Genomic DNA, 14,596 nt, shown 5'->3' with positions numbered 1-14,596 from the left:
ACAGTGTAAGCTTCAAGGGATTATGGAAAAGACTGCTGGGGGTTTGAGGTAGGTTTCCAGCCATGGTTACCTACTGTACACACTGTGGGAAAATTCAAGTTGCACAGTAATGTGCTGTCATCTGACATCTCAGAATGACACATGATGCCATGTCACCTAACATATGATATACCACTTTATCATGTTGCAATGTAAATGTACAAGACCTAACTGCAATAGACATAAAACACTGCTGTTATTGAAACTTGACTCAAAGACATTTTAGTCGCCCTAATCTAAAATGAACTTTTGAACCATGGCGGCAACCTTATAAAAAGTTTCAAGTTAACAAAGCGGTAAAGTTCATCTACTCAGTGTTGTCAATGTCAAATTCATCAGCTTCAATCCTGGTCTGATCGCAGTTATTGCATTTGGCCTTTAACTTGTGATGTGGATAAATGTCTCCCAGCTTCTGCACCCAGGAGGGCAACCTTTCTTTTAATAATAGGTTGATGCACCATAGCAGATGGGAGAGCTCATGATACATGTGACAGTTTTAAGTCTTGGGGCAAAAGACCTTAGCTGGGAATGGTAGATCATCATGCATGATGGTGTAGAGGGGGGACAACACAGCAAAATATCTACCACAGTAAAGGAACAATCTTGTGACCGACAATTGTCGTCTTACCAGATGGTCTTCAACTTGGGAAACTACAAAAAGGAACAATGACCAATTTGACATGACATAACTGTTCCGTCTAGCTCAAAAGTATGCAAATTGGACAAAAAAAGGATTTCTTAACTAAGATATTTATTAGGGACTGTGTTCTGAGCATTTCAGTGTGCAATGCAATATCGACATCTGCCCTACCACCGGGCACCATGTGTTAACTCTCTCAACTCAGTTGTTTCTCTGCCTCACAGCATTGTGCATCCAAATGGGGTTTTGTTGACAAAAAAATATTGTCATCTGTCTGCCATTGAAGTCGATATAGTTAAAAGTGTCTGTGTGAGATAGATGTAGTTAGTTGCTCACACATGCATTTGATCAAAATTTAGCTTATTAGTTTCAACATTATCGATTATGCATTTCCCTTCGTCATGATGTGATGGTTAGAACATAACTGTCTTTACCATTATCATTAACATGTGTAAAGAATCATAATACTAATACTTATGATAAGGTTAATAGTCATGTAATATTATGCACCAGCACTTTTGAAGGAGAAATTTAACTGTAATGGACATTCATGAAGTTCAACAACTTAATAGTCTGCATAGATTATCTGGCAACAGTTAAACAACTCATAGCAAACTATTTTTTGCGTCATTCCATACTGGGCCTATCAGACAACTAAGGGAGTAGTAAAACAGCTGTGTTATGGACCTTTAAAAAGCTTGGACACAGAATACGGGAGGGGCACAACATTTGAACAATGTGAACAATGTTAGCCCGCTGGAGACTGCCAAGGATACAGGTCAAGGGTCAAGGGCCACGAGCATTATGGGAATGTACTCATAGGGCCACGATATTTCAACAAATATGGGAACATCCTTGTTATGCTTTACATGCACAACATGCCAGACCCTAATAAGACACAATATATATAGGGATTTTTCAACAAGGCAGAATTGAAAACTTTTCAAAGTTTCCACCCAAAGACTTTTTGTTCAAGACTTGATGTTGATGTACCACGGGGTACTTCTTTTAGCAACTTTTATCGCTGTTATTCTTTAGGCCACACCAATTGATTTTGTTGTTTCTTGGATCATTGTAGAATAATGTGAAGCAACAGGGCAAATAAAACAGGCCTAGGTATCCTACAATGTGTATAATGGCTCCAAATGATACAATAGGAGCTGTGAAGTCAACATACCAGGCTCGTTTAATTCAAATAATGAATTTTAATCACACCACTGCAATGACGGACGAAAGAAAATGAAACAACTTGGAAGACAAGAAATTTCTTCAACTGTTAGCGCCATAATATAATTAATGTGACTATTTTTAAATTTATTCAGAAACTGAATTTTTCATTTTTTATTTTATTTTTATTTTGCAAACCAGACGAAATTGGACAAGAAACAATTGATTAATTTGATGTGGACTTACTAAATAAAAAATCACCAACCAGTGCATAAAATACTCCAATTCATGTGACACTGTGTCAAAGTTGCACTTCCTGTAGAATCTTGAGCGCATCTGGCAACTATCAGTTTACATGTCACACAGAAAAAGAATAGCCAATTGTTCAATAACTTTACCACTAAGAGATGGTAAGTTCCTATGCATGAATGACATCCATTGAGAACTGCTTTTAATAACCATATTGCACACACAGACTACTCAATAACATTGATCCATTTCTGTCAGTGTTACTGATATATTCTGAAACAGGATATGATAATGAAAAATGTCTTTTCAAAGATGTAGATGCAAGATATTGCAAGTACAATTATACAAAAAAGGACTCTAAATGTCTAGCTTAATATCAAAGAGCTAGCAAAAAAAATCTTAAAGTGACATCATATTTTGGCTTCCCTGATAACATGCCTGTACATGTTTGGACTTTTTCATATAGTCAACCCTAAATACAGGATATTGCTTTTTTTGGAATTTTAGCCAGTCACATACATGTAGCATGATGAAATGTTTGAAAATATTATGACATTAGCTGACTGCTGCCCACCCATGTCAGGGACCTCTGCAGTACATGTAATATTGTCAAAGTCCAGAATACTACATATACAAAGTTCGAAAACTTTATGAATTGCTTGGAAACTTTTTCTCTCATATTGTATTGTATCTACATTGTTCTTCCTATCCTACTTCCATCCCAACACAGCTAATGTGGATGATTTTGGGAAACAAAATTGATCTACTATAATGAAGATATGATGTATACTATGATGTGTGTAGATGCACAGGATAAGGGTATAAGAAATACCCTTTGTATTTGGAATTGCAGCAGACTTGCATTTGATGTTCAGGCCCAACAGTACATGAAAGTCAGCCAAGGAGAGGCTTACCATGCAGGGAGATTGAATTGTGCGCACTACACCAGCAACACTGTCAAATTACAGCCCTAAATCAAATTTATTTCACCTCCTACAAGACATAATATAGCCGTTAGAAATCACTTTCGAATCTACTACGCACTGTATGCCACGTCTTAACGACTGTTAATGCGAGAGTAGCCGGCTTCTTGGTAACTACTGGTGTACGTTCAAACAAGTTCCTCTTTCAAGCCAGTAGTTTAGTTGGACAAAGCCAAACCAGCTGTACTGTAAGTCTAATTAAACTGGGCCATCTTCCGTTACAGCGTATTGTGCTTCGGGGAGGGGAGTTGGTCGTTCAGACAGATCACTGCACCAGACAGGACGTGACCAGATTTCACAAGCAACAGGATCCCAGCCAAACCCTCCTATTGTCTTCCACACCTCCTGATGATTTCCGAAACGACTCAGAGTTACGAAACAGTTTTGAATACAGGTATACACGCTGGTGCACCCATGAATTATAGTTTTTCAATGGGAACTTGCAACAGTTGTTTTGCTTTTGTCTATGAATCATGCAATAAAGCAAAGTAAACCATTAATCCATATCTCATGATTTAAATTTGTCTAATTATGACTCTTGAGTAGTTGAGTTAATGATCATACAGTTGTTCACTTTTTCCATCTGTACAGAGGGAATACACTGTGTAAGTTTAACTTTCTTCCATGTATTAACTAACATTCTGTGAGGGATTATGTTTTCTATGGATAGATTTTTGCATAAAACACTGCTACAATGATGTGCAATACAATAACATAGAAGAGACATACTATACATCTTTTTAAGAAATTAAACAGAAACACTAACAAAACAACCTTTTAAGTTTAAAAACTTTTAAGATAAAAAAATCCTCAATATGCCCAACTTTTGCCTCATAGAATATGTTTACATTCTACATCATGCTTATGAATTAATCTTTCAAATCTTTTAGAATATGAAATATGATATTATAATACACTCATAATTTCATCTGACAATAATAAATTTGAAGCAGCTGTTTAATTTGACTTAAAGAGTTGTTGACTTGATCAGAATGTGTACAACTTGAGTCTAGCATCTATGTAATGTTTGGAAGGTATTATAAATCCTTCATATTGTCCAACACAAATGTTTCTGGAATACCTATTGACCAAGAACTATTCTTGGAGTTGATCCAGCAGGGTCTTAGGTTTCATGCTGAACCTAAAACAAGATGTGATGTGGCAGAACACATGTTTAACCTTGCAAAACCTACCAATATTTGAAAGTGATGTCTAGTAGACCAAATAAGCCTTTAATTTGCAATGATCTCTTTGCCATTTGTAAAGAAGATTACTGCTGGTATATTTGGCTTTCTCACATTTCCACATCAAAGAGCATTACTTTGATGTCTTGGAACTTACCAAAAAAATATCTTGTTTCATGTTCTTTCTCAACCCTTACATGTACATATTTTGTCAACCCTGGTCTTTACTTTGACTTTGTACTAGTTTTTTTTTATATTCCCTTCCATCAAAACTACCTGTAAAGGTAAGGGTGATACCACAGATGGGATGGAAGGCCTGTTTCAAAGCTTTGTGGGGTACTTATATGTGGCTGAGCCTAAGTGCAAATATGCCACGCTGGGTTTTATATATACTGAGCCTTGTCTCTGGATGCAGGGCAAGAACCCACAGTGCCCTCTCGGCCTGACCAAGGTTAACACGGCTATATTAGTACATGGACTTACTGGTGTTTATCCAGTCCTATATTTATACCTTATCCCTACAAGTATGTCCCGACTGTCTGGTACTAAAAATAAAGGGGACAAATGGGACTCCGGACTTTGAGGGCCAACGTAAAAGATTTAACCTTTCCAATGCCACAGTCTGATTAGGATGCCTGATTGTAATTGGTCTTGACATGTGGAAGGTTAAACAAGCTGCAGACATAACAGTTGATGCATAATTAGGTTTGTTTTGAATACTAAATAAGACCAAATAAGCATATGTCAGAAGTAAAGTTTTCTTAAACTAAACTTTGCCTTTCTTAAAATTCAATCAAAAGACCGATTATCAAAATAAATTGATAAACCTGGGTACTAATTTCTGACATTTGCACATTGGACATTATTAGCACTTAATCTGAAAAATATCCAAGATATGGAAAATTTAACCAGACTGCTCTTACAAAATGTATCTAATTGTGTAGGAGTAGGCACAATTATTATGTCTGCCACTGGTGTTGAAAGCACCATTCCTGATATATTTTATATACAGACACAGTCACAGTCAATGTCATTATAATTTCATATTATGATTATATCATTGTATTGTGTACTAGTATTATTTGTAAATGCAAAATAAAATATTTTTTCTTGTTTTTGAAAGTTTTTTTCACAAAACTCTTCCCCACATACACATGCCACATAGTACAGTGGGGGTCATGACCATGTGCCCTTCGGACGTTCTTCGGAAAATTAACAGCTTTCAAGTGTTAGCATTTGCAAACAATGGCAGAGGAGCAAAGGGCTAACCAACACATAGTGCTGGATCAGTGACAAATTTCCAGTCCAGAACTATCTTTCAGTCATCTTTTTATTGTTTCAGGAAAACCCAGAAGTAAGAAGACCTATAAAATCCACCTGTTGACGTTAGGTTACAATTAAAAAATTAGAAAAATTTTAGTGAGAGAAAAGAAGGCAAATAATAAAGAACTTGATTAAGTGAAGTAGAACAAAAAAAATCCACTGAGAGGTTGTTTTTACATTGTTGTTTTTTCTGCAAAAAATCCGAGAACCAACAAATTAACTTAGTGTGGCATAAAGCGTGGCAGCGTGTGGTGTAAAGGACATCTAACAGGGCTTATAGAGACACTGCAAATAGGGTGTGACGCAGGAGGATATGGTGTGACATAACGTGGATGTTCTCTGACACACCTTTCCGCTCGTATATTACTCTTATCCAAACACCTGCACAATCCTTTGGTACATGCAGCTTTGTCAATGATTTATGCTCACTGATGTTTTCAACATTGTAGAAATGAAAAACCATTAATGAATGTGTTTGGAAAAGGTTTTGGTGTTGACAATATCAACTTCTGTTTTGTTCAGACATTTGAGACTTCAAAAGCTGTCCGACAACTTAAAATGAATTCAGGCACAAAGAGTCTCAAAGATCCCATTGTTTAGTTAGAATGATAGTCCATTTACCTGCTCTACAATGTCCTTAATCAAAGAGGTAAATAATTTGTACCCATTTTTAAGTAATGGATTTTTGTTGTGAAACTGAAAGCCCTATTTTTGAAACAAATGAAATGAAAAATGAAATGACTAAAAACAATGTAAAACAAGTTTCTCTAAAAAATGTTTAAGCTTTCTATGCACATTGTTACATTGTGCATTTGAAAAACATTATATGCCCTCTGAAAAGCACCTCTGACATCTGACGTTTGAAAAATTGGCACATGTAAAATGCCAGCACCATAATCTATGGCCCCAAAATGATTTTATCATCTGTTTATTAGCAACAGAAGTTCAGTGGTTGTGGATGTCCCCTTTCACTTTCTATACAGAATTTTTATAGGTTTTGAACTTGTATACATCATCGATAATGCAAGACATCCAGTTTCAAAACTTTTCCCAACAGATTAACAAGTTCAAAGCAAACTTTACAGAAAGCACTTTATGGAAAGTCTGGAACGCTTTTTGAAGGTCACTGAGGCGTACGCAAGGTCATATCTGCAGTGGACGATGGAGTTCACAGTAAAAGCACGCTTCATTCCAACCATTCTCCCATGATCTACACTGCCACCTCGTAAAGTAGCGATTCTTAATCCCCCACCCTGACAGAATACTAATTGTTTTCCCAACAAGACGTGTTTTTACGTTTCACGTCCGGAGATGTAATAGCGATAGCCATTATCTGCCCGCCTTTTAGTCGCAACTTGTCCAACTTTTCACAGTAAAAGCGACAGTAACGCACTACATCCGATGATCGCACTAGCAATAACGACACCCTGGAAACCGTACATCACAAGGTAGACTTGCCAGCTCCTGGAATACCAAGTAGGCTTTGATAGATCTGTGGATGATGTGTACACCCTGGCAGGCAAGTGGGGCATGTAATTGTCGGCAATACAGGATGTTGTCTTGGGTATGCGCTGAAAACAGTCAAGCCCCACCACCAAACGCCACGTGCTAATCCAGCTCTAAATTCAATTTTCTCTGGGCGGCAATGGTTCATAAACATCGGTTTCAGACATGAATTTTCCTTCTTAGAACATCCCCGGGGGAATGCTCACTTTATTGGTCTCATCCTGCTACTTTTGGCGTGTAAGGTAATGGTAGGATTGAAAATTGGGGATTTCCATCACACGGGGCAATCTATTATCACAACCCCCCGACTGCTCATAAAGTCACAAAAAGTATGGGGCACGGTTTGTTTGGTGCATAGCAAATGTGGCGTTTCTCCTTTGTGACCAGATTGTGAGCACGGAGCCCCATTTGGACCAGGCCCGGTACTGGGGTGATGAATGGAGACTGTTGCAGACTTTGAGAGCTGGCACCCTCCCTCCCTCTCTCAATAACACTCACCCAGTCACGTAACAAAGGTCAGTGCCTGTCTGACAACGGTCTCGAAATTATTCTATCTCTCATGTATGTCGCAATGTAGGGTAAAATACTGGCGACTAATTTCCGTCAAGTAGCAGCCAGATGGATGTTGACTTTTGAAAGTTATTGCTGGGCTAAAGCACCAATAAAACTTATTCTTGGAATCGGCGGCATGCCTCTCTAAAGTTGAACTTGACCTAGAGTTGTCACTAGGTAGTATTGCGCAGTGCTGTTGTTGAAAACAATCATGGCAACTGATAGCATACATCAATGGAAGAAAGTAGTTGAGAGTTACTCACTTTTAAAGAGTCGAAGCAGGCGACGACGCGTCCGTTGTCAACTTGTACCTGCTTGCCCGGGTGCGCAAAGCGGCATTCTGTGTCCGGTCTGGTGCATGTTCCCCTCTGAAACTCGCGGCAGACTTCTAACGTCAGCCACCGATTATCTCTGACGGCCATTATATTGGGCTCCAGGACTTCCCTACCGGCCTGCATAAATATGGATATTTCACTGAAAACTACGGGCTGGAGATAGTCTTACTTTGGTTGCAGGTCTGTGGACACGTCAGCCCCCAGCACGCACCGGAAAGTCAAATATCACTTGACTCTACAGCCAGCAATTTTCCCGTCAGTCATTCAAGGGTCCAAGTTCAGGAGGGAGAGACGTGATGCTGTTTGCACTTGAATTTGCAGCTTGGCAAAGGTGACGTTTGGCCAAAGAAATTCTGGTGCAGTATTCTCTGAATGCCAATGAGCGCTTGGCGTGGTTGATCAGCTCAATATCGTATTACAGGCATGTAAAGAGGGCTGTCTTGGATAGGGCTGAAGCAGTGGAAGCAGCAGGGCTGGAACTGTTGTCGTTGGTCTGGTCACTCTCTTGTCATGGCGCGGTCATCAATCTTAGTTGTGTAGCATTTGGCCGGGAAGCACAGGCAGCACCTTATGACCTGGGGAAACGACAAAATGCAACAACATGGAACTCAAGTTCGTGGAACAGCTGCCACATTCGTTCTTCACTCTCAGTCCACCCATTCACTTAATATATGTCCCCCTTGCTATGTCTACTGCCTTTTCTTACCCCCACCCAAAAGGCTTGAGCCCTATGCTGCCCTTGAACTGCAAATGTCCATTATCCCGTCAAGTCTTGCAAGTCTTACATTATCTAACAGCTTATGGCACCTAAAATAGTATCAAATGTACCATACTGACTAAAATGACACATTAGCACAGTTGCACAAGACTTTTATAAGTCCAAATAGTAAGCCTACACATATGGTAGCTAATAGTTGTAACATATGTCATATCAAACGTACTGTTGCTGCATCCGCTCAACATTTGGCAAACACCAAAATATGGGACCCAAGCAATTGATACTAAAGATATATAAATAAATCTTCAATACACAGCATTATCAAAGAGTATTGCAGACACCATGCTGCCAATAGTGCATTATAAATATTGTATGCCGTCATCTTTAGCCTTGCTCTATAACACTTGATCTACCATTATTCCGGCTTCTTTAGCAACTATCAGCAGATGCTGTTTTGGGACAGTTTCCAACACAGATGCAGCTAATTTCTCTGATACAAAACATGCCATTCACATCTCATCTACTCAAACAACAGTTGTTTTTTAAGGCAGAATTGCCGTTTCAACAGTTATTGAAACTACAATGACTTGCAACTGCATAGTTTTTGAAGATACCAATTATAGAGTTGACAACAGAACTTCTGCCATATCATTGTCATTGAAGCCTTTCATACTTAGCAGCTGTTTCATTGTCTGACAATATATGACCTAAATAGTGGATACTAGACAAAACTCAAGTGTGCAGGCTCTGGTGGTGGTTTGGGACTGCCCTGGTAAGGTCAGGGACACAGTGCCCCACTGAATGGGACAAACACTAGTCTACTACCACAGTCTATAGTATCGTCTGGTATGATAACATTCTGTTCTAAGCAAGAATATCTCTCAGTAAACCCTTTTGACATACATTGTAGAAGCTATCATACATAAATGTGAAGTTCAAGTTTGGACCTTTTGAAAGTTGATGAAACACTTAGCTCATGATCATATGATATTGATTTCTGTTATAACAGTAACAGGAGACAATGTGCACGAAGTCAAGATAAGTTGGTTCAATGATGTCATTTGTGAACATTTATGATATATAGGACAAAGGTCCTAGGCATGTGATTCCATATTTAAAGATTACTTGGTACAAAGTTGATGGTTTAACATCTGAGGCAAATAAAGTAGTACAAAATGTACATTTTGCAGTAAATAACTTCACAGAACCTTTCCTACAATGATTTTTTGGGGCACAACAGAGTGAAATACCCTATTGTACTGATAATAATCTACCTCTACTTTACTAATTGATAGTGATCTACCTCTACTTACATTGTCATAGCTTTCTGGGCCTAATAATGACTAGGAATAGAACATATAATGATAACAAGCAGGAAAGACTATACTGTAAGACCGTTTGTTGCATCAGGAAATTGATGTACAGCAAGTTGCAATAACATATTTTCGGTGTTGTCTTTGAACGTTTACCAAATGTTGCAGTGCAGCATTCTTCCTGCAGTTGAAAACAACTGTGGGCACACCCTTATAATCAGTTATGCACCCTCCCCAACGTTATGGAACTGAGCAAAGCATTTTGTCACAATGCCTGTTACATTAGAATTTAGTACAGACATCTATCCAGGCATGTAGATACTCTAGATATTTCCATGGTATGAAAACAAGAGTTGTAGCTAGACTGAATGAAAGTTAAAGACAAGTAGATGATACGTTGTTACCTGATAGCATGTAGCGAGTCACCATGGGACACACGTGGGGTCAAAATGCAAGGCCAGAAACTGGAAAGACAACTTTGACACTGCCTTTAATGTTTGTATTCAGGTCTCTGGCATGAGTTTACTCACACAGATTATTAGCTCCTTTGTATGAAACAACTTTATTTGTAATCTAGGCCACACCAATTTAATTTCTTGGTTAACGGATTCGCCGCTTCATTTTTTTCTGATTTGCAAATAAAAATAAAAATCCAGAATCAACTGCAAAATGCTCATATTTTGCCCTGAGCAGTTGAAAACAGTCCTTTTCTTCCTAGTTGCTACAGTTATTCCATCTTTCAATGCAATGGTACCATTAAAAGTTCAAAATTCATTGTTTGAATTTTGAACCAGCCTGGTGTGTTGACTTAATGGCTCCTATTGTACCATTTTGGGCCATAATAGGATGCCTAGGCCTGTTTTTATTTTTATTTTTTTTTCGCCCGCCCGCTCCATTATTTTTCTAGAAAAATCCGTTAACCAAGAAATTAAATTGGTGTGGCCCTATGGCAAAAGATTAATTTGCACAATGACAGTGAAAGTCAGTCAACTTTCTTCTGTTTTGTAGAATAACACTTTCTTGAATGATTCTTTTATATGTTTATTCTCTATTTAAGAATTTTGAATAAGATGCCAGTACAGTCTTTGATCACTTGAAATCTGTAATCATTCAGAACATGAATTTACATAAAGATGATCATGATCATCATTGTGTTCTTGATACATAGCAGTCAGTTCAGATCAGTTTCATGCCATGTGCCAGTGACAGCAATGAGAAGAAAAACAGTTGATATGCAATTTCAGAGCCATTCAGTTGTGAAGTTTTGAAATGCTGATAGTATATCTGATACCATCATAAAAGCACTTTGGCAAATTGCACGTCGAGAGCACTACAAAATCAAGATGCAAGCTTTTATGTAATATAAACAGAAAAAATGATAGTGGTATCATATTAGATATTGCTGTCTCCAAACTTCAGGCATGGCTGTATCACACGATGTAGCTCACTATTGACTTCTTCGCAGTGCAACTGATATTCTTAACCCTTGTCCTGCTGGCATTCCTGGCACAATATTTTTCAATAATTTCATGTCTTAATTAGATCATAAGAAACCCAAATTTTTTTGCCCTGCAGTGGCATAGTTACTTCCGCATTCGTTGCGTTTTGCTGCGGTGTGATGCGTTGCACGAAAAATACCCCCAAATCGTACCTATACAGAGTGTTATATAGATGGTACTGTATGTGCCGCGCGACATATGTTGCGCACAGCAGGACAAGGGTTAAAACTGACAGCTGACAAGTGTGTTGGATTTCTCTGTGCTTCTACTACAATTACAATACAAATGCTAACTCTGATCACAGGTTTTGTCACAATGTCTCTAGAGTCAAAGAAACAGAATAGTCGTATGCCTAAAAGCCGCCTGGACAGATGACAGGTTATACCTTTCCAGCTAAGCCACGAACACACATGGACCGTTGTACCGTTAACGCGCTGGCCCTATGACCCTGCCACGTTGCTCCTTTTTTCTCTCCGAAGCCCGCCACACTTTGATACCAACAGAGTGAACTTTTTCCCCAAAAGCATTTCAACTCAGCAGCTCACTGGAATCTAGGCAGCCTGCCAGGATCCCAGCAACATACACACTTCAACATTATCGCCACACAAGCCACATTCCATTGTGAGTTTTTGCTTTACCAAAACAGTTCTGTTGTACGTTGAAATTTCTGCAGACATCCATACCATGCTTCCCTTGTGAACACGGCTCACCTGAGAGGCACATTTACGTTCAAACAATTACACTTCCAAAACAAACACATGAACGTGACCTAGGAGATAGAGTGGACTACTTGACTTGGTCGTCACTCGATCGGGACCTAATGTTAGGAGTGTGTTTCAATCGTTTTCACTTCTGAATGGATGGACTACAACACACACACTATGACGTGAGCACTACAGCTTACTGCCACGTCCGTTAAAAATGGCGGGCGCTGTCTCAGTGTAGCTGCCAGCCCTCTTTTCTGTTTGCTGAACTTCAGTTATACAATGACTTGTGGGGGAGAACTGAACACAACCTTGCCAGATCTGTTGGCCACACAGACGCATTTCGTAGTTCTTCTCAATATTGCTGCTCCCAAATTCCTTACATTGCTACGTATGAGGGAGGCAACAATGTAAATTTTACCCAGAGGCAACAGCAATGGCGGATGTATGTGGCGAACACACTCTAGTAGCCCCTATATACTTTGACCCTCACAGTAGCAGTTTTGGGAATTCTTTTGTACATTATCAAGTGGATTTAGTAAATCACACTAAGTCATGCCTTCTCCATGGCAGATAGAAGTAATCAACACTATACAGGAGTAGACCTTGTGATCCTGGGGCAAACATGGCGAATGATTCTGCACTAATCTTCTTGCACTTCACCGTGCGATTTCTGAGAATAAGTCGGGATGACTATCCAACAAATGTATGAATGAATCCAAGTGACACAAACAAGCCTGAAGGTAACATTTTGTGAATGAAGGTGTAAGAGTGTGTTTCCACCCATAAAATTGTTGGTGTAACTTATGTAACCAAGGTTCTTGAAAAATGGCTCTACCATGCAAGAGCAGACTATTGAGGCAAGATAATACGATGGTAACGAGAGACCTTAAAGTTTAGTGACCTGACACAAACATCCACCTGAGCAGCAAAAATTGTATTGTACATTCTTGGGAGACACAGAGTAGAGTAACTTACATTGTGTAAAATATGCTATTAGTGCAATTACATGTGGAGTGACAGGGAACAAGCACAAATGTAGTATGGACTGCTCGCCCCCAGGCTAACATGGCGGATACGACTCTTCAATGGTTTTCTCGGACCCTCCAAGTCCAAATTAAGCAAATACTACACTCGTGGCAGAGAGCAAGTCATGTATGTCAACAACGACAAATAAACTACCCGGAACTCACTCTCCTACAATATGGCAAACAGCAAACCCCCAGTTTGTTTCTTCTACATACATGTAGGTGGTTAGCCTTGTTTTTAAGCAACAGCCTGTCTATATAAGTCCTTAAAATACAGTTATTTTGGAATGAGTGGCTGAACTAGACTTTGGGACATACCTGAGCTATGGCTCAATCAAGCTGCATATGTAGCAAGCAACTCGTCCAAGTGCTGGGCTGCTCTAACTGACCAGACTGGTCGACTGTGCGAGTGGAGGTTGATCAGCCGTTGTGGGGTGCATGCACGTGGAAAATCTGTGTCATTATCAACCGTGGCGGGGGTAAAGGGAGGGTAGCTGACCTTCTGGTTGGGTCACAAGTTCAAAGTTCTGTCTACTGATTGGTGAAACGTAACCAGAGTCAGGATTGGTTTAGAGAAGGAAAACGGAGTGTTCTATGGACCGGTGAAATTGGACATGAAAGGAGCCTGATTTATGGAGAACCCACGTTGAACTTTGAACAGTAAGCAGGCCCGAGAGTCAAGTCCCTATAGGTATAAGGTTGGCTGCTTTTTCCAGCTGTTAACCACTCTGCTTGTACCTGAGTGTTAGTAACATTTTTCTTGTCTTCTGTTCAAGGGTTCTTTATATAAAACGTTTATTGCAAACTCATGCCTGAGGGCTAATTGCAAGGAGTCCGACATATTTTTGTGTGCTTACATGTGAAGAAAGCAAAAGAAACAAGGTCAGGATTACAGTACTACATGATTTATTTGTGAGCAAGGAAGCAATTTGATGAGAACCTAGAAATGCTATAGAAAAGTACATGTAAATTGTATATCCTGTGAATGTAGAATTGAGAAGAGAGGCCATATCTGATGGTGGTTGTTTATATTTGGTCAAGGACAGGTGACTTGTACAATGTACATGCACGTGGGAGGGCTGCATGTTTGGCCTTCACTTCAAAATCTACTTATTCTTGCAAAAAGATAATTGTAACTCAGCCTGAAGATACTACATTAGGCAACAGAACACATCACCTCCAAAAGTGTAAAATTCCAATTTGTCTGCAACTTTCTGTTACTGTTTGACAGAGCAAGTCACATACCTATAGACTACATCAGGCATAGATGTAGGTGGAATCAACAGTTTGAGCCATGTGTAAGACCATACGTTACATATATTTACTTCACAGTACTATGTCATGCATTTTGTATGT

At 39.2% G+C, this 14,596-nt stretch overlaps 1 protein-coding gene and 1 long non-coding RNA gene across 22 annotated transcripts in view; one reads left to right on the top strand and one right to left on the bottom strand.

Moving 5' to 3' along the window:
• The window catches only part of LOC109477773 (muscleblind-like protein 3), a 134,397-nt gene that overhangs the window by 87,365 nt on the left and 32,436 nt on the right, over window positions 1-14,596 (bottom strand). For 18 of the 21 annotated variants that reach the window (XR_002140688.1, XR_002140689.1, XM_019779143.1 and 15 more), the window contains exon 2: window positions 7,907-8,553. Coding sequence is in view for 19 of the 21 variants with exons in the window: in XM_019779143.1 (XP_019634702.1) it covers window positions 7,907-8,101 (195 nt within the window). In the remaining 2 variants the exon portion in view is untranslated. Of the gene's footprint in view, window positions 1-7,906; window positions 8,554-8,919; window positions 8,939-10,413; window positions 10,438-13,558; window positions 13,771-14,596 lie in introns of those variants that run through there. The other 3 variants (XM_019779136.1, XM_019779139.1, XM_019779144.1) reach the window with 3 other exon arrangements.
• LOC109477797 overlaps window positions 6,440-14,596 on the top strand; it is a 38,632-nt gene continuing 30,475 nt past the window's right edge. Inside the window, exon 1 of the long non-coding RNA XR_002140691.1 lies at window positions 6,440-7,606. This is a non-coding gene — a long non-coding RNA (uncharacterized LOC109477797). The remainder of the gene's footprint in view (window positions 7,607-14,596) is intronic.

The sequence above is a fragment of the Branchiostoma belcheri genome, unplaced genomic scaffold (assembly GCF_001625305.1).
Source record: "Branchiostoma belcheri isolate BF01 breed outbred unplaced genomic scaffold, Haploidv18h27 scaffold41, whole genome shotgun sequence".
Classification (NCBI taxonomy): domain Eukaryota; kingdom Metazoa; phylum Chordata; class Leptocardii; order Amphioxiformes; family Branchiostomatidae; genus Branchiostoma; species Branchiostoma belcheri.
Note: the sequence above shows the minus strand (reverse complement) of the source record. Positions and strands in the feature narration are given on the sequence as shown.